This window comes from Diceros bicornis, chromosome 13 (assembly GCF_020826845.1).
Source record: "Diceros bicornis minor isolate mBicDic1 chromosome 13, mDicBic1.mat.cur, whole genome shotgun sequence".
In the NCBI taxonomy this organism is placed as follows: domain Eukaryota; kingdom Metazoa; phylum Chordata; class Mammalia; order Perissodactyla; family Rhinocerotidae; genus Diceros; species Diceros bicornis.
In genome coordinates this window covers 18,841,793-18,856,367 of record NC_080752.1, presented here as the reverse complement: position 1 = coordinate 18,856,367, position 14,575 = coordinate 18,841,793, and the positions used below count along the sequence as shown (strand labels likewise).

Here is a 14,575-nt window from a genome sequence, read left to right as displayed (position 1 = left end):
ACAGCCTCTGGATCAATTCATTGACCACAAAATGGTGAGACAATGGGACCACCAAGGGGTCTTGCTTGGCTCACTGGAGCGAAGGTCAGCATCAGATGCATTAAGAAATGGAAGCAATTTTCTTCCCACTGGAGGCTTCTATTAGGCATGATTGCCTGCATTTAGACAGACCCTAAACTCTTCAGGGCTGGATTGGAGCAGGATCACAAACAAAATCTGGAGAGGAACCTGGCCCTGGAGCTGAAACTAGAGCCAAGAGGCTCTAAACATTTTTTTTTGGCTTTGAACATTTTTAACTACCTCTTTAGACTTGGCCTCTGTTTTTTTCTAGCCCGCAGACACCACCACATCCATCTGTGGCTTCCTCTTCTCAGACACTGCCATGCCCGCAGAGCAACCAGCATCGCTCTCTCTTCTGTTTCTCTTCTCCATGCCCTCTCTTCCATGCCAGCTGCCACTGCCCTATGAGGCCTCACATCCCGCTTTCATTCGTCCGTCCACTGTCATCATCGGTTCTCCTCAGACTCCGGCTGGGCCCTAGAGCTGAGCAGTGTATAGCCCTGATCTCCAGGAGCTCACAGTCTAGTTAGAGGAGAAGGAAAAGAGACTTCAATACACAAAAAATTTAATGACCACAAAGGAGCAAAGAGAGAATTTGTATCGGAGCAGTAGTGCAGACGGTATTCTGAGTGTTTCATGGCCTGAAGGTGTCCTCTGAGCTTTGGAGCTTGGGACAGGCTTCCTGCTGGTGGCTCTCGCATGATATGAATGATTTTGACAGGTTTGGAGGGGGCAGTGGTGTTGGGACAATGCTCCTATAATGCTTTCAAAGAGCTACTTGAAAATCACCTCCTCTCTCTCACCAAAGATAGACTAGCCCCTGCTCCACTCTGCCCATTACGCCTTTCTGCTGGTACCTGTGTACCTGTAAGTGTCCATGAGTACTCTTGTCTCTATCTCCGAGGCTGAGTTTCCTGCGAGTGGGGATTTTATCCTACTCATCACTTAGGCTTCATGCCTGGCACTTAGGAGTGTTCTGTGAGTGAGTGTTGACCTGAACTTGAATGAACTTATTTGTGGATATTGGGTGGGCTGGGGCAGAGAGAGGCTGGGGCACCCGTCTACATGCTGTGGTATCCATCTACTTCTGTATGAATCCACTTGTGGTTCCCGTGCACCGACCCCTTGCCCATTCCTGTGGAGCCTTGCTTCATGCTTCTATCTGATGAACGTTTTCTGTTGAAATAAATGCCTTTCCTCCCTTCCCAGGCAGAACCTCTGTATGAACTGGTGACAGCTGCAGACTTTGCCTACTCCAGCACCGTGAGGCAGAACATGAAGCAGGCCCTGGAGGAGTTCCAGAAGGAAGTCAGCTCCTGCCATTGTGCTCCCTGCCAAGGGAATGGAGTCCCGGTCCTGAAAGGTGCCATTTCCAGGCAGCTGGTGTCCCTTGTGGGAGCCATCATCTGCAGGGGCTGGTTCTGGGGCCAGAACACTTTATCACATCCACATACCCTCCAGAAGATCTCCAGAAGAGTTTCCAGGTCAATCCTAGTCCTAGGGACTGTCATAAAGCTCTCTTCATTTTCTCAGGGGAAAAAAGAGCCCCTGGCCATTTGGAGCAACTTAAAGCTGAGCTTCTCCGCCCTGATTGGGCAATAGAACCACTTGAGACCTTCAGATCTACGAATGCTGGGCCCCAACCTGAGTGACTAATGTGAGACTTTCTGGAGAAGAGACCCCATAGGATGGTTGAACCCGCTCCAGGTAGTCCTAATCTGTGGCCTAGGTGTGACTCACAGTTGCTAAAGTCCCGCCCCCCTGGAGCACAGTGAGATAGGCCTGGACCAAGGAGACCCTTGCACTCAGGTGCAGCTCATGGCAAAGCGCACGGTGTTCCTCTAAGACAGCACATCTCAGCCCAGACTCATATGCGAATCACCCAGGGAGCTTTTCATCAACACAGAGCCCTGGGCCTCAGCCCAAAATAGTTAAAGTGAATCACTGGGATTGACCTTTGAAAAGCCTACCAGACGATTCCATTGTAGAGTCAGGAGAATTCAGCTAAATTCACTGGCAGACAGGATCCGTGATTTCGCTGAGCTTGTAGACTAGTGGGAGAGCTAGACTTGACCAAAGAGTTACACGGAAGTGTACCCGTGTCACTACAAGTGTTACTATCTCCCAAGAAGTCAGAATGAAGGCCACTAGGACATGCTGCTCTGGCTGTCAGGATACCCAGGTTCCAGCTGCAAAGGATACAGTGGGTGACAGCAGCCCTAAACTAAAGACAGGAGCAGGCTGAGACTGTGTGGTCTGCAACAAGGAGTGGGGTGGGCTCAGGGAAGCTCTCCTGTTCAAACAAGGGGCCCCGGGCTGAGCAGGAGAAACTCTTTGTGCATTTCCTGGCAATCCAGGGTGAGAAGATTGGGGGTGGCAGCAGGGATGGGCCACTAGAACTTAATTGCTAACTTCAGGGATCATATTCAGGGCCACTGCAGTGGGCAGGGCAAACCTGGGAGAGGCTGGGACCTGAGATCTAATGCTCCTGTTGTGATGGGCTAGCAAAACTCTGAGGAAGAGTCTAGCCCAGCATGATGCCAAAACAGGGATCAGGAGCAACTCATTACAGCAGATCCCAGCCCAGGGAGCCAGCTGGAGTCAGGGCGGAACCCACGTGGATAGAGTGAGCTCAACAGAGGGGACTCAAGAGAAAACCTATTCTGATGTGCAACTAGGACGTACAACTATTTGCTGGGAGTTTGGGGGAAAAAAATGGAGGACGATTGGCAATAGATGTTAGCTCAGAGCCGGTCTTCCTCAGCAAAAAGAGGAGGATTAGCATGGATGTTAGCTCAGGGCTGATCTTCCTCACAAAAAAAAAAAAAGAGAAGACCTATTCTCAGGGAGAAAGAGTGCAGCTACCTGGCCGAGATCGAGGGATAAGTGCCTACTCAGCATGGATATGAACAAAGCACACACAGTGGGAGCCGAAGGCTGGGAAGTTCTGCCATCAGGACAAGCACACCTAAGTGAGGGTCAGTTCAGGAGGAAGTGGATGAGCTCATCAGCTCAAGGTTTTGATCTGGGATTGCTGAAATCCCCCTTGCCGTGTGTGAAATTTGCACCTGGAGACTGGGACCCCCCGGAGGCTATACAATGGAGGTGAGGGAGAACATGAAGCCAGAGACTGGGCTGCTCACAGGGCCTGACATATTAAGGACAGTCCTGGGAAGAGACTCTGTGTGATCCAAATGAGAGAACCTCCAGGGTGACATATTACAGATTAACATAAGGAATAACTTCCAAAGTGTCAGAACTGGCCAAAGGTAGGATGAGACATCTGAGGATGGTGAGTTCCCCATCACTAGAGTTATTTAAGCAGAAGCTAGACAATTACTTGTGGTGAAATTGACCATCAGTGACCATTGGCCCCAGTGGCCTCAGTAATGTAGGTTTTGACCCTGAAAACTTATAAGGCTAGGTCAAACATCAGCCAATGACTACTTTTCCTCAACAACTCCATATAATTCCCCATGATGGCAATGAACACGCTTTCATGAGCAAAGGCCCCTCCAGCAAGGAGTAGGTATTCTTGGCACTGAACCTTCTTATTTCAAACGATTCAACTAAACGTCTGCCTAGTTCTACCGCAAAAGTGGCGATGCGGAGGGCTGAACTCCGGGAGTTCTTTGCTTCGCGTGATATTATTCACACTCTCTCTGCATTGTCTTCTCAGAATCACGCTGTGAATGCATCTGTCCTGTCGGATTCCAAGGCCCAGCCTGTGAGGTCACCTATCAGAAAAGTAAGGAGTCTTTGAAAGTCGGCTGGAAAAGGGAACTCTAGGGAAGTCCAGAGAACAATTTGAGAGAGCGAGAGCAAGGTGGGGGTGTGGGGTAGGGAGCTGGACACTGTGAAAAGAGATCCATCTGGCTTCTGATTTTATCTTTCGTTATTTTCACACCTGAGTGTGCTTCGTGTCCCAGGACGACTAACGCATGGTATTTGCTTCCTGTCTTTGGATCATTTGCAGTGCTCACCTTCTTTGTTTTATTTAGTGAACTCTTATTCAGTTCTCGAAATCCAGCATGGATGCCCCTCCTTCTGTAAAAATTCTTCTAATCCCCCAAGTAGAATGAGCGAATTCCTCTTGTGGGCTCCTGTAGGACTTTGATCATGCAGCTATTATAGCTCTTAGCACATTATATCTTGGGTTGTGTGTGTCTGTCTCCCCTTTGTCTGTGAGTAGGGGCCATGTTCCATTTATCTCTGTGCCCCCATGGCCTGGCGCAGTTGCTGCTCGGTGACATGTGTTGATTACAAACTAAAGATTAGACTATCATTAAGATGCCTTCCAGCTCTCAAGCCTTTTGGCTGGTTTATTATCTAAGAATTCTCAACGCCCCACTCTACCTCCCCTTTCTTTTCCTCTCTGTGACTTTTTAGTAATACCTTTAAAAAAGGAAATTGTACATCCAATAAAAACAACAGACACTTATTAGGTACTTTACTATCTACCAGGTACCTTGCTGAGTGCCTGGACTCAGCTTGGGTTCAAATTCCATCTCCATCATTTAATAACTGTGACCTTGAGCAACTTACTAGACTCTTTGTGCCTCAGTTTCCTCATCTGTAAAATGGAGATGATGATATTAACTACCTCATAGAGTTGTCTCGAGTTTCTCATGAGACATCTAAAGCACTTAGAATGGTGCCTAACACATTGTAAGAGCAAAATAAATACTGGTTAGTTTGTTTTAGAGCAAAATAAATAACATTACTTTGTATTTGACATATATTAAATATTACATCATTTAATCCTCACGATAACCTCATGAAGAATTGATAGATATTATCGCTATCCCCACTTTATATACAAAGAAACTGAGGTTCAGTGGGTTGCTAACTAACTTGCCTGATGGTCACATAGTGAGCGTGAGAGCTAGGTTCAGGTGCAGGGGACCTGACTGCAGTCTTTGCACCTGATGCTGCCTGCACTGTTCCCCTCCCCAAGGAGGTGCTCGGGGTTGTCCTCGCTGCCTCTCGTCCTACCTCTCAACCAGTCCCCACATGGTGATCTGCCCCGTGAGTACAATTGCCCAGCCACAGGATTTCTACTGGTTGGAGGAGACCCTGGACCCTCCTACTCCAGCCTTCTCATTTTACAAATGGGGAGGCCGGGAGATATTAAGTAATGTACCCCGAATTACACTGCGAGCTAGCACCTCAGCCAGACACATGATGTATCATGATGGACGTAATTAATTATTTGCCAATCTCATCAACAACCAAAAAATCCTCAAGGGAAAGCCAAATGTCAGGGGGGCAGGGAGCACAGTGTTTATTACCTCATTTAAAACACACGACACTCACAGTAGATAACATAGCTCCCGTTTACACATTGAGAAGATGTAAACCATCCAGCATCCTATAGCTGGGAAGTGTCTAAGCTGGAAACCATTCATTCATTCATTCATTCAATGATTATTTACTAAGGACCTCCTATGTGCCAGCTTAGGTACTGGGGTTCAGAGGTGAGCGAGTCAGATATTATTGCTGTCATCATGGAGATTGCTTTTTAGAAAGAAAGACCAACATCATTTGAATTGTCCCAGTAAAACATTTAAAGTTTCAATTGTAGCAACTGCTACAAAATGCTCTGAGAGCTTCAAGTATGCAGAATGGATGGGGATTTAGGGGTCAGGGAAGTTTTCCCTGAGGAAGTAACACTTAAACTGAGATCTGAAGGGTGAATAGGATTGACCAGATGATGACAGGAGGAAAGAGTGTTCTGGGCCAGGGGCAACGGCATGTGCAAAGGCCCTGTGGTAGAAGGGAGCATGGCAAGTGCAATGGCCTGAAAGAAGGACAGTTGACTGGTGTGGGGAGACCAGATGTTCAGACTCCCAAAGCCTTTTGGCTTATATACCCCACCCCACCTGTAGGACACCACAGTATAATAAGAGTTAATTAATATTCATTGACTTTCTTTCTTATAGATGTCCCCATTGATGGGAAGTGGAATTGCTGGTCGAACTGGTCTCTGTGTTCTGGAGGAAAGAAAACAAGACAAAGGCAGTGCAACAATCCCCCTCCTCAAAATGGCGGCAGCCCCTGCTCGGGCCCGGGCTCAGAGACACTTAACTGTTAAGGAAGAGAGAATTTGCACAGATGATCTGATTGTGGGCTGCACACAGCAAGAGCTCTGAGCCCCGGAAACTCAGGCCGGCACACTCCCACACCACCTCCCGCCTGGGGCCGGCCCAAGGGTGGGGGGCAGTGCCATTCGGGATGTTATTTGTAAAATGCACATTGATTTGAGCAAATAGTGAGTTAACAATAATTATAGGTTCCTTAAGGGCTTAAGCATCTTGGTAATCCTCACTTTACTCATCTCTGCAATTTTATTCCACTCACATTTACTACCAGCCAGGAACTGTGTTGGGAGTTATTCACACTGATGCCCTACTTCCTAGCAGGGACTGGCACACAGCAGGTGCCCAAGAATGAATCAATGAATATATACATTAGGATGTTTTTCCCTTGAGGAGGACACCGTCTCATTCAATGACAATGGAAGTTAATATGTATTGAGAGACTACTCTGTGTCAGCCATGGTGCTCGGTGTGTTAATTCATTCCATTTTCTTGCCAGCCTTATAAGGTGGATGCTATGTTAGTCTTATTAAACAGCTGGGGGGATTGAGGCTTAGAACAGACTTGTCCGAGGTTACACAGTTAGGAAGGGGCAGAGCTGTGCTGCAAACCTGGGTGCTCGGGCTCCCGAGTTTTAAACTTGTAACTATGATGCTCCTTTCCTCTCAATAATTGGGCATTTGATTAACAAGGAATTTTTTATTAAATAAAACGAAGAAGAAAGTGCTGTGGGGTGTGTGTGTGTTATTGACCAATCTCGACCCATTGCATCCCGAGGAGAGTGGGTCCTGGTTCCTCAGCCCCCTTTGATGCCGAGCACAGGACGGGAGTGGTTGTGTGTGTTGGAAGCAGGAGTTCTGGGGCAGAGCTGAATTGATGTGATGTGAGCGGATGCCCAGAGAAGATCCCGAGCTGGAGACAAGGGCCCGGGAAACTGATCACTGAATGACAGACAGTTAAAAAAAAAAAAAAGAAAAAGGAAAAAGAAAGCAAAGGAGGAGAGGTCGTGGTGACTAGAAGAGGAAACGTGTCAGGGAGACATGCAAGGCGATGGCTGTGGGGCAATGTGCAATGGACGCCTTCCGCCACCTCTCTACGTTCCACTTTGCTCACTCCTGTTTTTGTGCAAATCCCGTTTTGGAGAGGGAGGTGCTTGAAGAGGAGAATAAAAAGGCAGTTCATCTTGAGGTTACTAAAAACCAAAATACTTTTGCTTTTTAGGTTGAGTCAAGTGATCCTTTAAGCTTTATTGCTCTCATTCATTCCATCATATTAAAACACCCCTTAATATTTTCTTTGTTCTTGGGTGCTTCCTGTCTGATTGCAGAACTTCATATGATTTGTTGAAATCAGATTGGTGGGAAAGAAACCAGTTGGTTGAAGGTGAATTGGTTCATCCTATTCATTTTCAACCAGTTTGTTCTCAGCCACATCGTCTGCTCCAAGTTTACTGCTGGGTTTCGTGCTGGGACCTAAGGCCTTAACACATCCATGACACCAAAGCATCGGTCACGGCCACCACCAATTTGGCCTAACAAGCTGTCTGGAATTGAGTCAATAGAACAACGGGAAGGAGCTGATTCTTGACTGCTCGAGGGTGTTGCAGCAGACGTGGCGATTCTGTCTGCCTCCCTGCATCCCCGTGTCCCCTGCAATTGAGCTGACGGGTCTGGGCCCTTGTTTGCCTTAATATTATTGCTCTGCCGTCTGCTGTTATTTCAACAGGCTAATCCAATAATGTTTTATCTCTTTCATTATACCGAGGCCGTATAATTTTCTTGAGTTATCATCTATCTTCTTTTAAGATTCCCCAGAGACAGGGCCGAGCGCTTCTGTCTTTGGCTGACGGGAGGCTCCCACGGAGCGACACCAGCACGTTGAAGCAAGCGCCGCCAAATTAAATTCTGCATCTCAATCACAGCCACCGCTTCTAATGGGAAATTTGAGTTGATTATGGAGATGACAGCCCAGGTTCACATTTATTGCATTTAGCAGAAATTGTTTATCCTATTAAATATGGTCTTGAAGGAGAGACAATTGAATTGCAGAGCACCGGTGAATACTCAGGTGACGCCCAGGCACTGCTAAACTGTGTAATAATTATATTCTTATTTGTGGGCTGAACTTCCCCTCGTGGCTCTTTTTGCAAGCAAATGCATTTAGGAAGAGGCTGAAACATAATGTAAGAATTAAACAAAATAAATGCAAACTGTGCTTTTGGAAAACCTTGGCAACTGCAGCTTGCTCTGGTCTCCCCGCAAAGGAACTGTGGTATCCACAGGGCACAGTCCACGCAGGGGGGTTTGGCAGTGGTCCTGGAAGCTTGAACACAGCACAAGATACCTGGATGTGGGAGAGTTTTGCATCTGAGAGCATGAATCTCTGAAATGCTGTGAGCTCTGCCACGCTCTTGGTATCTGGGCGGAGGGCTGGGTGTCTTCGCTTCTTCCCCGTGTGACCTTGGGCTAATAACATAACTTCTGTGGGAATTATAATTATTATAATTATTTTAACAATAGTGATGATAATAATAATAGCTGCCGATTAGAGAGTGCTTCTCAGTTTATGAAGTCTTTTCATCTACATTATCTCATTTAATCTTCATCTGAATTTGATGGGGTAGATATTAATACAATCTCCAGGTGACATGCAGAGAAAGCTTCAAAGGGAAAGCTGATCCTCACAATGAGTGGGCTGATGATGGAAATCAAGGTGGGATTGCAGAGGGAGGCTGGAAGAAAGAGCACCTGCTGGCAGAGAATCCAGAGGAAAATGCTATCTTTGTTTTAAAGACGACGACTCTGGCCTGGTCCCAGGCACTTATGAAAAAGCCCCTGGGAGAGTGTGGGCCTGGAGCAGAAAGCCCTTGGGACATCGGCCAGGTGTCCCCAGGGACCTTTGCAGTTAGCATCTTGATGGAGAAATATTTCGTTTTACAGTTTGAAGATGTCCTTAGTGACAGCGTGTCTACTCACCAGCGTTTCCAGGCTTTGCAGACATTGTATTATCATTTACTTGTTTGCCGTCTCCTATTCCTTCTCAAATAGAACGTCCATGAAGGCAGCAAGAGTGTCTGTCCACTGCACTCTTACACCCCAAGGACTCACTACAGTGCCTGGCACAAGCAGGCAACAACAAATCACTGTTGCACGAATTAACAAACTGACAAAAACGGATGTGAGTGGGGCCAAGGGCAGAACCTTCCCAGGTCAGTGAGAAACGTTAATGAATTGGTGACAGATGATGGCGCGTCACGAGATTTGGGGCACAGCAACCCCCGAGACGTGGGCAGCCCACATGGCAGTGCAGGGAGGCAGCTTCCGCCAGCTTCGTGGGCAACGTTGCAAAAGAAAAGTGAAACGAAAGAGGCGGAAAAATTGCTGATGTCAGGTAGGGGTGGATGGTACTTGTTGAGGGGTTTGGTGACACCCTGGGGACCACCAGAAATCTGCAGGGAAACTTTGCAGAGGAAGGCAGCAGAAAACTCTGCAGTCGTTGGTGGGGTAAACCTGAGAAGCACGTTACAGGTTGATGAAGAAACCCAGGCCCCAGAGGGTTAAAAGGCTCCCCCGGTGTGCGGCAGAGGTAGGACAGGAACAAAGACTAACTTAAAAAGATTATCTTCCCGGGCCAGCCTGGTGGCACAGTGGTTGAGTTCGTGTACTCCACTTTGGTGGCCCAGGGTTCGTAGGTTTGAATCCTGGGCACAGACCTACACACCTCTCATCAAGCCATGCTGTGGCAGTGTCCTATATACAAAATAGAGGAAGATAGGCAAGGATGTTAGCCCAGGACTAATTTTCCTGAGCAAAAAGAAGAAGATTGGCAAAGGATGTTAGCGCAGGGCTGATCTTTCTCACCAAAAAAAAAAAAAAAAAAAAGATTGCCCACATTCTGCCTCCCCCTCATTCTGTCATCTGCAGATTCATTTTAAACCTAGAAAGCCCACCGAGCACCTAACAACAGCCACACACTGGACTAGTTCACTTTCACTTCCTGAGAGTCCTGTTTATTGAATGTTGTCATGAAATCAGATTTTTCTATACGATGTTTTCCTCTTGGCGTTGTCTTTCTTCAGTGTTAGGCCAGATTCCGACACCAAGATATTCAGGTACTTGGGGGCAGGAGATCCCGGAGTCACGGCGCAACGTCTCAGGCAGGTCTGGAAACAGCTGAAGAGAGGAGCGTGTGCTCTGTGCCAGACTGCCTGCACTTGGGACATTGCCTGGCTCTGTGACTTAGCTTTGTGGCCTTATGCAAGTTCTGTACCCATCTGCGCCTCTGTTTCCTCATCTAAGATGGGGATGGTGACAGTAGCAACCGCTGGGGTTGTGAGCATCGTGTGAACTACTGCACTCAGGAGACAAAGTCAGCACTCCATAGTTAGCTGTATCACTGGCATCATTGTTTCTGGGGGTTCTCAAAACATCAACAAGAATTTGTTTGTTTATTTTTCTTAAAGTCATTTAAAACTGCTTTAAGGATACTTTAGTGCAAACCCCACTACAACACATGAGAACAAGAAAGATGTAAAACAGCTTAGCTCCTAGGAGATGTCTTCTAAAGGACACGGAGGGCTTTTCTATCCCAAGCTCTGGGTTATTAAGGGAAAATGTAACAGCATAATAACTAATATTTGCAGAGGGCATTACCAGTTACAAAGAACTTGCACAAACCTAATCCAGCTTAATCCTCTCAATGCCTGCAAGAGGAGGGATTTATTATCTTCCTTTGGCAGGTGATGAGACGGAGCCTCGGAGAGACTGAGCGATTTGCCCAAGACCACACAGCTCGAAAGCAGCAGAACTGCCTCAGGCCAAGGGCGGCAGCTGCAGTGACCCCATCTTCCCACTGCAGCAGATCCAGCTTCCTCGTACAGCAGGTGCCTGCCCACCTGCCCGCCTGCCCGCCTGCATAGAAGAGGCAGGGAAAGGCCCCTGTTCTGGCACCCCTGCTGTGGAGAAGCAGAGCCGTTTCAGAGGGCTTTGGGGCTGACAGACAGAGGTGTGAGACCCAACGCCACCACTTCCTAGATGAGCGACCTTGAGCAAGTCGCTCATCTTCTCTGTGCCTCAGTGTCCCCGTCAGAATATGGGGCCAATAATCCCGATGGCACTAGTGAGAGGACTGAATGATATGACATATGCAAAGGGACGGCTATCACCGCAAAGCGCCTGGCACATGGCGGATGCTCAACGGCCTTTCCATTCTTACATGCTGAATGAACCAACACAGCCTAGCAGCTGCCTCCTTTTACCCTGTCTAACATCTGTCTCTTGTTGAGCATGTAGGTTGCATTTTACAGAGGAAAAGGAGAAGAAATAGCAGTTGTGTTTGCAATGGGGAATTCTTGGAGGGATTCTCAAAGGGAGTCAAGTGGCTGGTCTGACATTCACCTCTGTGCAGGAGGCTGCTCTGGAGCCCCGGCACTCCCATTACCGGTGGCCACTTCCACTGGTTATCTCGTGTCTACACCTTGCAACCCCAGGTGTGCCTTCATCCATCATTGGCCATTGTCTGGTATCCCCTCCTCCTTCCCCCACCACCTCCTGCCAGACAGGCCTCCTTGTTCATAAGCCAGTTTGTTCATATCCTGAAAATGATCTGATTCCAGCCCCTTTTATCCCAAACACCATCCATCCATCAACTCCTTGCTCCACATGCTTGGTTAGGAAAATGGGAATGGGGGAGGGAGGCAAATAATAGATAAAACTTCTTAGCTGCTATCTCTAAGGAAATAGAATGGATAAATAGATCTGTCAGACATGTATCATGCCACTGGATAGCAAAGTCCATTTGTTAAAAACAGGTTAGGACGGGAGGATTTATCTCACACTTTAGGCTGTTAATATAGAAGGAAAACATATTTTCCTTTATCTCTCCCAGGGGAGGGGGGAACCCCCAAGGCCATGAATGCAGAATTTTTAACTCCATTTGATGGACTTTCCTTCACTAAGGGGGAAAAGGCGGGCTCTCTCTTAAATTTGTACAGCCTCTAGGAATGGTGTGGGCTCCCCTCTGATGCACCAGGAAGGTTGCAGGATCCAGGAGTCCTGTAAGATGTCTTCCATGGGGTTGCCTCTCACAAATTTCTGCACACAATGTGCAAACGCTGTTTCAGAGCCTTTGCCTCTGGCATGGAGGGGCCAGAGAGAGAAGAGCATTCGACAGACTTGTACCGGGGAGATCCTGTGTGCCAAGCTCTACGCTAGGTGCTGGAGCTCCAAAAGCAAATATAAGTCCCCATCTGCCCTGCAAGAAGTCACTGGGCGGGGGGGGAGGGGGCAGACAAGTGGGTTACTGTGATGGAGTATGGAAAGTGCTAGAATATAGGGCCATATGGAGGAGATGAAGTGTGGGGTCATGGAAGGGGTCAGGGTTGGCTTTCTGGGTGAGTGAATACCTATCCTGTACCCAGAAAAGTGCTGGCGAAGAACCCGGAGAAGATGGGAGCTGGTGGGCAGGGGTGCTTCTGGGGTGTTATGTGCCAAGGCCTGGACGGGACAAAGAGCCTGACCTATTTGGGGAACTAAATTGTAAGTAGTTCATTCATTGAACAAGTATTTATTGAACCCCTACTAAGGCCAAATACTACTCTAGGTGCTGGGAAAAAAGCTTCCATATCAACGGGGGGAGGCATACCAAGAAAAAAAAGAATAAACAAATCTGTAATCTCAGATAGTGATAAGTGCCATACACACACAAAAAAGAGGGTAAGGCCTTTGGAGGAGTCATATTTGAGCAGAGACTTGAATGAAACAAGAGAGAGAGCCTTAGATGAGTTCATTTAGGGGATGAGCATTGCAAGCAGAAGAGACAGCAGGTGCAAAGGTCCTGAGGCATGAGAGAGCGTGGGGTAAGGAACAGAAAAAGGCTTTCATGGCTGGAGAAGCATGACTGAGGGAAGGAGTGAACGGAAGGAAACAAAGCCAGAGAGAGAGCTGAGGGCTGATCATATAGGGTTTTGTACATCCTCTTAGGAACAAGAGATTTTTAGTACAACTGGCTCATAGAGTCTGAAAAGGGACATAAAGATGGAGTGGTACATTGGCGTCAGAACCTGGTGAATCTGGCTGAAAGTGCTTGGGCTTTATGATAAGGGCTGTGGGGTGTTGAACCACCAGGAGCGCCTGAGGTGAGCAGGGAAGTGGCCCTCTGTGGAAATCTTCCCAGGACCAAGCACCGGCTGCCCCCAGGTAAGGCCTAGTGACCAAACCAAAGGCCCATTCCCAGCCTGAGAAGGGCCAGCACCCATACCCAAGGAGCTGAGCAGTAAGCGCCCCCGACCCACCGCGTGGTTTCCCTCCTCTGTGACTTTGCAATGCTATTTCCTTTGCATCATCCTGCCCCTCCCTCTCCTCTCTTTGCTGGTCTAACTCCCACTCGTTTCCTAGATTCTGCTGGCCATCCTCTCTTCCTCCAGGCTGTCTTCCCTGCTGCCCAGCTGGGCTAGCTCCCACATCCCCCTGGGCTTCCCACGCCGTCACTCACAGGCCTCCTCCACCAGACCACACATTCTTCCAGGGCCAGATCACGGCTGATTCATTTCCGTACCTCCAGCACCCAGCTGGGGGCCGGCACAGAGCTCACCAGAGCCCTTGGCCCGTTTCCCAAGAGAAGGGATAGCAGCCTCAATGGTCTTCGGAAGAGAAGCGCCCTTTGCTAATCCGTATCACATCCCCTTCCTCTCCTGGCGCCGATGGCTTCACTCTGCCGTTTCTCCTTTCTGCAGTGTGGTATTTGAAGCCCACCCTTTCTCGCTGTCCATTGTCTGCACCCTAAAGGCATATAGTTCAGAAGAGATTCATTGAATGCTGAACTCTTTAGATCTTCCTCTATCTCAAAGAAGAGAAAAAGGAAAAAAGCCTTTCCTTATTGCTTTCATTCTGTCATTAATTTACTTTTCAAGACACCTTGTCAACCTGAAGATTATATCTTTAAACCACGTGTTTACATCCACTACCTATAAAACCGTAGATTATAGGTCTCCTGAAGGAACTGAAGGAGAATATATTTGACGAGCTTTCTGCCTCTTGCTTAGTGAGAGCCAGACATTCTAGAAGGGAAAGGCCCTGATGTGCTGAAGGGTTGCCGCTTCTGAAACTGCGGCTGCTGCTGTATTTTAATTTCTAAAACTGCTGGGGATGCAGCGTCCTCAGAGGAGTGGGACAGACAGTGGCCTCGGTTCCCAGCTCAGACGACAGGAAGACAACATTGCTCAGCCGGGGGCTTTGGCTCATAGGTAATCCGTGCAATTGCTTAATCCCCACATTCTCGTCTCGCCCCTAGATTACTACACTTACCTCGTAAGGAGCTTCCTTGCCTCTGGTTCCTTCCCTCTCCCTTGGGCCCCACACACCATCCCACAAGTCCCTCCGCTGGCAGACAGCACAGAGCAAAGGTGGAGGGGTGTGTGC

At 48.1% G+C, this 14,575-nt stretch overlaps 1 protein-coding gene across 1 annotated transcript in view; it reads left to right on the top strand.

The window, feature by feature from the left end:
• The window catches only part of C8B (complement C8 beta chain), a 37,925-nt gene extending 31,771 nt beyond the window's left edge, over positions 1-6,154 (top strand). The window contains exons 10-12 of the mRNA XM_058551995.1: positions 1,270-1,423; positions 3,740-3,808; positions 6,003-6,154. Of these exons, the coding sequence (XP_058407978.1) occupies positions 1,270-1,423; positions 3,740-3,808; positions 6,003-6,154 (375 nt within the window). The remainder of the gene's footprint in view (positions 1-1,269; positions 1,424-3,739; positions 3,809-6,002) is intronic.
• The last annotated feature ends 8,421 nt before the right edge of the window (positions 6,155-14,575 follow it).